Source organism: Brassica oleracea, chromosome C6 (assembly GCF_000695525.1).
Source record: "Brassica oleracea var. oleracea cultivar TO1000 chromosome C6, BOL, whole genome shotgun sequence".
Taxonomy (NCBI): Eukaryota; Viridiplantae; Streptophyta; class Magnoliopsida; order Brassicales; family Brassicaceae; genus Brassica; species Brassica oleracea.
The window spans coordinates 17,829,513-17,837,512 of NC_027753.1; the positions used below are offsets into that span (position 1 = coordinate 17,829,513).

Sequence of the window (8,000 nt, forward strand, 5' to 3'; positions counted from 1 at the left end):
TGTCTGTCGGATCCGTCGGGAGAGAAGTGCCATCGAGATGGCCAAGAACGGTGAAGCTATGACAGTGTGTCTCGAAGAGTTCACGCCAAAGATCATAGTTCATCTGGTTCATGTCCAAAATGATTGGAATATGATTCTTAATTTGGGTGAGACTCAAGGTACGGTCGGAGATTTGAGTTGGTTGTGCCGCCATCGTTACGTTTGTAACTTGTGAAAAAAAAAAAAAAAAAGAAAAAAAAAACACAGGAAGAAGAACCGTAGAGTTTGAGAAGTGAGAGAGAGAAGAAATGTTTAGAACTAGAGGAGAGAGAGATTTAGAAACAGAGGAAGAAGATGATGAACAGTAAAGAGAGCAGAAATAATAACGAGAGGTTTAGGAGGCGGCTATTAGAGCACAAGCTCTGATACCATGTTTGATTAGGTTTAATCCAATCGATCCATTGGTCTCATTCTATTGATATCATTATATAGTATACTTTGTACAAAGGAGCCATTAGAGGCACATAACTATACTACCTTAAATGAATATAAGAATATATACTTTTCTATGCTAATAAAGATGAGACTGACAGGGAGACTGGACGCAGCAAGGCCATTTCTAGTGTTCCCATTCACCTTAGCATATACTCTCCCGATGGTTGGGATACCACTTTCTAATTTTTATCTTGGAATGGGGATCATTTCTTTTTACTTTCAATACTCTTTGTTATGTATGCAGCTGACAACTTGACACTGATTGATCTTCCAGAGCTTACAAAAGTTGCTGTTAGTAAGTCACATTTACTGGAACAACAGAGGATGGAGTTTATTTTGTCTAGCGATGCAGCATAGAACAATCTATGCTTTGGTCTTTACCATTGATAGTTTAGCAATGACACGACAAACTTCTTTTGGTCGATATGTTGATGTTGATGCAGATGGACAATCTGAAAGTATAGTGAAGGGCATTGAAAACGTGGTCCGGTCCTACACTGAAAAGGTAATAAGAAACCATTTAAGATTGAATTGACAGCAGCTTATCGCCAGTTTTAAGTTGGGGTTGTTTGGTAATGCTTTAACTATGCTCCCTACCTAACCTTCTTTATAGCCTAACCGCATCATTTTGGCAATTTCCCCTGCAAACCAAGATCGTGCTGCCTCAGATCCGATTATAATTTCCCGTGAAGTTGATCCATCTGGTAACCATTTTGAAAACCATTCATTTGTCACCACAGATATCCTAGGCTTTATGCTGTCACCTTATGTTTCTTACTCTTTGTAATCTTTACAGGGGAGATAACATTTGGTGTCTTGAAAGATATTGATCTTATGGACAAGGGGACCGATGCAGTGGACGTAAGTCGCTTTACCAAATAATTAAATAAAAACCTGTCGTATAATGTTTTCTAAATAGACTTAATGATGTGATGTTTAAAGAGCATACTACATATGTTTCCCCATTGACGTTATTGGGGTCAGTCACCGCTACTTACCAAATGATGGCGCTTTTTTGTTGTTAGTGCTCAGATTATGGAAGGGAGATCTTTTAAACTCAAAGATCGAGTTTGATTTTGTAACAAGATGTTACTTCCGTTTTCTGTTTCCGTTATAATGTTACATCGGGTTCAATAACTTGTGTTTGACTTCGATAGTGATGTTACTAATGTGTCTTAAATCACTGAGGTTTTAGTCCTGTAGCTACTGTTGTTGTGTAGAGAAGGGGTTTTCATATGATTGCACTAGTATGGTTTTAGAAATTGTATTTACTATCTTTTGTGCTGCGTTGACAGAGGTTAGGGAAGTCTTCAGTCCTGGAAAGCATAGTAGGAAAGGACTCTTTACCACGTGGATCTGGCAACCACACTTTTTGCCTAGTTTTAAATTTGAAATCGCTTGTTCCCTTGTGTGTAATGAAAAATGAATTTGGGAGAAACTGTTTGTAGGTATAGTTACTAGAAGGCCCCTTGTCTTAAAGTTGCAAACGATTGATGATGGAACTCGGGAGTATGCTGAGTTTCTTCACCTCCCAAGGAAAAGGTTCACCGATTTTGGTGGGTGCAATGGTCTCATTTATACTTTGAGCTTCACCTTCTCCTATTCTTGCTTACCTTAATGACCTCTATAGCTGCCGTGAGGAAGGAGATTCAAGATGAGATTGACAGGGAGACCGGACGCAGCAAGGCCATTTCTAGTGTTCCCATTCACCTTAGCATATATTCTCCCGATGGTTAGGATACCACTTTCTAATTTTTATCTTGGAATGAGGATCATTTTTCTGGATACCACTTTCTAATTTTTATCTTTGAATGAGGATCATTTTTCTAACTTTCAATTTCAATACTCTTTGTTATGTGTGCAGTTGTCAACTTGAGACTGATTGATCTTCCAGAGCTTACAAAAGTTGCTGTTGGTAAGTCATTTTTACTGGAACAACAGAGGAATGAGTTTATTTTGTCTAGCGATGCAGCATAGAACAATCTATACTTTATTCTTTACCATTGATAGTTTAGCAATGACACGACAAACTTATTTTGGTTGATGTTCATGTTGATGCAGATGGACAATCTGAAAGTATAGTGAAGGGAATTGAAAACGTGGTCCGGTCCTACATTGAAAAGGTAAGAAACCATTTAAGATTGAATTGACAGCAGCTTATTGCCATTTTTAAGTTGGGGTTGTTGGGTAATGCTTTAACTATTCTTTATAGCCTAACGACATCATTTTGGCAATTTCACCTGTGAAAAAAGATCTTGCTTCCTCAGATGCAATTAAAATTTCCCGTGAAGTTTATCCATCTGGTAACCATTTTTAAAGCCATTCATTTGCCACCAAAGATACCCGACTCTTTATGATGTCACCTTATGTTTCTTATACTCTTTGTGACCTTTTTACAGGGGAGAGAACATTTGGTGTCTTGACAAAGATTGATCTTGTGGACTACGGGACCAATGCAGTGGAAGTAAGTCTCCTTACCAAATAGTTAAACAGAACCTGTCGTATAATATTTTCTAAATAGACTTAATGATATGATATTTAAGGAGCTACATCATGCTAATTTTTGTAGTGGCATACTGATACTACATATTTTCCTCATTGACGTATTGTGTTCAGTCATTGCTACTTACCAAATGATGTTTTTTTTTTCTGTTGCTCAGATTCTGGAAGAGAGATCTTTTAAACTCAAAGATCCAGTTTGATTTTGTAACAAGATGCTACATCTGTTACTATGATTTTCTGTTTCCGTTGATGTTATATCCAGTTCAATAACTTGGTTTATCCAGCCAGTAAACCTATCGAGTGTGATCGTTGCTGATCCACCTTATGTAGTACGTGATTCCCTTAATGGGGAAAATATTATATTTTGCAAGTGATTGTTACACTATATTCATCCCTCTTTGGTTTGATCGTTACAAAGCTCATGTTGAACATATAGTTTCTCATCATATTAAAGTTCAGGATCAATATGTTCTACTTAACTAAAGGGACTTCCTAACTAAAGAGGTGAATAACAATATGTTTGTAATAAAAAGAATAAACCACAGGGATTAGGGGTGTTTGGCAACTTGTCTAAGCTTAACTTTCTAGCACCAAGTTGATGCAAACGCTGCGAACACACGAGCTTTACACAATTGATTTATTTATTTCTGTATATATATCTATTTAAATTTACTAAAAAACTAGATGATAATCCATGTCCTGCACGGAATAATTTTTAAAAATATATTATATTTAAATATTATAAACAATATACATTTTATCAATAAACTTTTTTACATTTGATTAGAGGTGGTCATTCGAGTACCATTTGGTTTGGTTTGGTTCGGTTCGGATCGTTGCGGATTTGATTCGGTATGCAATAATTTTTAGACTATTTGCACTCTCTACCAAAATTTTTTAATGTATTTAGCTATATATCCAAAACTACTATGTTACACTGTTTGGTAAATGTGTTTTGAGTCTGCTACCCCTAACGCTATTATGCTTCAAAAACATGAGTAATCTTTTGAAGATTTTTATAAATTTACCAAGATTTTAGTTTCACAACAAATTTTAAACGAAATCTTTTTATCTCATGTCAAAGATATTTAATAATTTTTGGATTATAACTCATCCTCTTTCTTCTACTGAACTTTTTAAATTTTCATATTTCTCATATTTCTGCAGATCCAAACTCTCTCTTCCTTACACATGAAGCTCGATACTTTGTAATTTTTGTGCCATACTACTGATTTTCATGTCCGAGTAGGATCTTTTTTTTTAACCAAGAAGAAAAGCTTTTAGTCAATGAGGTAGACTGATTTTGATTGTATGTCATGACTACGTGGACCCACAACATACATCTCATTGTTAATCGACACACACACAAGAAAAATAATTCCCAAGAATGTTGTTGTTTGCTTTATTGCCCACAATAGTAAAGTTTCATCTCGCGCTTGGTTGGAAGTAGTTGTAAATGCAATTACTTCTCTTATCAGAAAAAAAATCTTTACCAGTACTGTAAGAGCTCGCACATTAATGGAGTTAGGTAGAATATTCAATTAGGGCAACCACAATGGTGGGACTGTGTTTCAAGTCCCTTAGCATTTTTAATTAAACTTAAATTTTTATCTTAAAGAACTTAAGCTAAGGGACTAAGTGGATTATTAGTGGGACTTTGATTGTCCCTTAGTTTATTATTTAATTAATATTTTTATTTGAATAAGTGATAACATATGTAAAGAAGTTTTAAATAAAACTTATATGATAAAAGTTTAACATTAAAATTGAAACATTAAGAAAATTACAGAAATTAAAAAAAAAAATACAAAATCATAATTTAAAAAAACAAACAAACATTTACTCCAATACAAATAGAAACTTATAAACTATATGTTATTTGGAAGATTTCCAAATTTATTCCATATATTTTCAATCAAATCATTTTTTAAACGTTGATGGGTTTCTAGATTCCGAAGGTTCGTCCGACGTTCAAGTGGAGTGCCGAGAGGTGACGGATTATTGACGGTAAAGGTATCCGCCTCTTCTCTTTCTCGAAATTCAGCAATGTTGTACTGAGTTCTTGACGATCGTTCATCCTCGACAATCATATTATGAAGTATGACACAAGCTCTCATAATATTACCTATTTTTCGTTTATCCCATATGTTAGATGGATTTCTAACAATGGCAAACCTAGCTTGTAGGACTCCGAAGGCACGCTCGACATCTTTTCGCACACCTTCTTGGGTTTGAGCAAATACATAATGCTTCTGAGTTTGTGGTAGTCGGATAGATTGAATAAAAGTAGCCCATTTCGGATAAATATCATCCGTGAGATAATAAGCCAAATTGTACGGATGATTGTTAACATAGAAGTTAACTTGTGGTGCTATTCCGTTAATAACGTCTATCAAAAACGGGTGATCGATCGAGAATATTAAGATCGTTCATAGTACCTGGAGCTCCAAAAAAGGAGGGCCATATCCAGAGGTCATATGATGCCACCGCCTCTAAGACAATCGTTGGTTTTCCGGTTCCTCGTGAATACATTTCTTTCCAAGCAGTGGGACAATTCTTCCACTTCCAATGCATATAGTCGATGCTTCCAATCATCCCTGGGAACCCACGTTGCTCCCCAAAGTATAGTAGTCTCTGCAGATCTTCCGGTGTGGGACGTCTTAGGTATTCATCGCCAAACAAGCGGATTATTCCCGCGGCAAAATTGTGCAAACATCCTCGAGCAGTTGTTTCACCCATTCGAACATATTCGTCCACTGCATCAGCTCCAACACCATAAGCCAATTGACGAATTGCTGCGGTACATTTTTGGAGTGCAGTAAGACTAGACCGCCCGGTTGCATCTACTCTTTCTTGAAAATACCGTACTTCTGTGGAGAGACGATGCACAATACGCATGAATAATGTCCGGTTCATTCGAAACCGTCGCCGGAAGACATTGTGCAGGTAGGTTGGAGTATCGCTAAAATAATCATTCCATAGCAAATCTTGACCTTCCTCCCGATGTCTGTCGATAAAATTACGTGGTACACGCTCATTTTCTCCTAGAAATTTGTCAATGTCTTCAAATAAGTCTTTGAATATATCTTCATTATCAGGTTGGTGATCATCTTGGTGGTAATGAAAATGAGAGGAAGAAGCCATTGATAAATTTTTGCAAGAGAGAAAATGCTATGAAAATTAAAGAGAAGAGAATGGTTTGCATTTTTCCTAATCAAAAGAAGTCTCTTATTTATAGATCTTGGTAGTTAGGAAGTATGCATGTGATTTTTAGGTATGATTTTTAGGTAGATAGAAAAATACATGTGAAATTTAGTTAGATAGCAAACATACATGTAATAGTCACCCATTACATCCGAGGGGCTAAGAAAAAACAATACCATCCCCTGCCTAAACCCACACTACGACCATCCCTGCCTAAACCATTACACATACATAATCTCCAAGCCTATTAAAATTAGTACAACGACCATAGCACCCACAACATACTCAAACCCATCACTACAAACGGATTTCTCCTTAGCATTATCACACATAATCTTCTCTACACGTAGCAGCCTCTGCTCATTTTCATAGTCACTCAAAAGGGACAGGTTATCTACCTTTTCCTCCAGCTGGAGGACATGTCTATCTCTGGCTCTCATCTCCTCCATCACCGCCACGTCCCACCATTTCCAAACATGGCACTCTCCGTCGTCTTTATTCGCGCAAGTGTATACTAAGCGACCTGTATCACACACGGAAGATAACTTATCATTTCAGACATAACTGATGACTAGCTACATTGTGAAATTGCTGTTGTCTTACCTTGACCATTAATACTTCTAGACGGTACAAGCTGTGGCGGAGAACCACAATAGCAAACCTGCGGGAACCCGAACTCCACCTCCGGTTGTGGAGGGTATATGACGGATGAACGACGTTCTAAGCTTAGCTCAGCTTGATCACGTCGGATTAGATCCTCCGTCTCGGAGTATTCACTGTCTGAATTGTTTCCAAACATATCCTCCGACTGTGATGGTTGGCTATAACTGTAGCGCCCCATTTTCTAGTATACCTGCAAAAAATTAGCAAGAATTTTTTAGTACATTAATATTAAATTGTCTCTGTTTTAAACTACATTAATATTAATCATACATAGAGAATAGATATGTGGGTTTAAGCTGAGCAAACTACATTAATATTAATCATAAAAAGCAGATAGAGGAATTTAAGACCGAACAACATAGAGAGGAATGAAACATTGAGCACAAAGCAAAGGATCCATACATTAATCATACATAGAGCATAAAAAGGTTTAAAGGCTAAGCCAATAATGTTTAGAAGCTCTAATTGTTCAGAAACACTCCGCTAAGAGCTTATTCTTCACAGCTTCTTCCGCCTCACTCAATGGTTCAGTCTTGGCAAGGAGAGTGTCAAGTATAGCTAACTTCGACAGTCTCTCCTTCCTCTCCAAGTCCTCCTTCTTCATTTCCCAGTCCTCTTTCTTCATTTCCCAAACACTCGCATAGTCAGACACAGACTTTCCTTTACCACCATTTCTTCTAGCCTTAGCAGCCTTGATTCCTTCTGGCCTCCACTCAACATCAATGACACCGTCGGTGGTTGAAGGTTGGGTCGTTGTCTCAACATTCTTCCTCTTCTCACCGCCACCAGCTTTAGGTGCGTTAAGGGAAAGCCACTTCTGTTCAAATCTCAACGTACACCACGCATGTTCAAGAGTAAACTTCTTAGCTTGATCAGCAAAGAAGATCTCATGCGCCTTCTTTAGAAGATCAGTGTCACTCTCACGACTTCTAAGCTGTCTCTCTGATGCGGAGTATGCGGCACAAAACTTGTTAACGTCATCGTTTATTCTATGCCACCTTTTCTTGCATTGCCCGGGTTCTCTCTCGCCATCCTCTAATCCATGAGGACTTGAGGAATAAAGATGAGCAACCCTATCCCAGAAGGTCCCCGACTTCTGCTCATTTGCTACAATGGAATCTTTAGAAGTGTTGAGCCACACACTGATCAACACCTCG

General features: G+C 37.5%; 3 protein-coding genes across 3 annotated transcripts in view; 1 reads left to right on the forward strand and 2 right to left on the reverse strand.

The window, feature by feature from the left end:
* Nucleotides 1-3,338, forward strand: part of LOC106296924 (dynamin-related protein 1A-like) — a 6,520-nt gene extending 3,182 nt beyond the window's left edge. The window contains exons 2-14 of the mRNA XM_013733183.1: nt 573-637; nt 719-769; nt 918-979; nt 1,088-1,178; nt 1,271-1,335; nt 1,770-1,833; nt 1,923-2,030; nt 2,105-2,206; nt 2,339-2,389; nt 2,536-2,597; nt 2,687-2,777; nt 2,874-2,938; nt 3,135-3,338. Coding sequence (XP_013588637.1) covers nt 1,309-1,335; nt 1,770-1,833; nt 1,923-2,030; nt 2,105-2,206; nt 2,339-2,389; nt 2,536-2,597; nt 2,687-2,777; nt 2,874-2,938; nt 3,135-3,176 — 612 coding nt within the window. The 5' untranslated portion in view covers nt 573-637; nt 719-769; nt 918-979; nt 1,088-1,178; nt 1,271-1,308 and the 3' untranslated portion in view covers nt 3,177-3,338. The remainder of the gene's footprint in view (nt 1-572; nt 638-718; nt 770-917; nt 980-1,087; nt 1,179-1,270; nt 1,336-1,769; nt 1,834-1,922; nt 2,031-2,104; nt 2,207-2,338; nt 2,390-2,535; nt 2,598-2,686; nt 2,778-2,873; nt 2,939-3,134) is intronic.
* Nucleotides 3,339-5,355: 2,017 nt separating this feature from the next.
* On the reverse strand, nt 5,356-6,120 carry LOC106297630. The gene has a single exon (XM_013733834.1). The coding sequence runs from the start codon at nt 6,118-6,120 to the stop codon at nt 5,356-5,358; it is 765 nt and encodes a 254-aa protein (XP_013589288.1).
* A 1,192-nt stretch (nt 6,121-7,312) lies between these two features.
* Nucleotides 7,313-7,875, reverse strand: LOC106297631 (glutathione S-transferase T3-like). The gene is made up of 2 exons (XM_013733835.1): nt 7,842-7,875; nt 7,313-7,785 (listed from the first exon to the last, which is right to left on the reverse strand). Exons 1-2 carry the CDS (start codon nt 7,873-7,875, stop codon nt 7,313-7,315), a joined length of 507 nt encoding a protein of 168 aa, XP_013589289.1.
* Between the last annotated feature and the right edge of the window lie 125 nt (nt 7,876-8,000).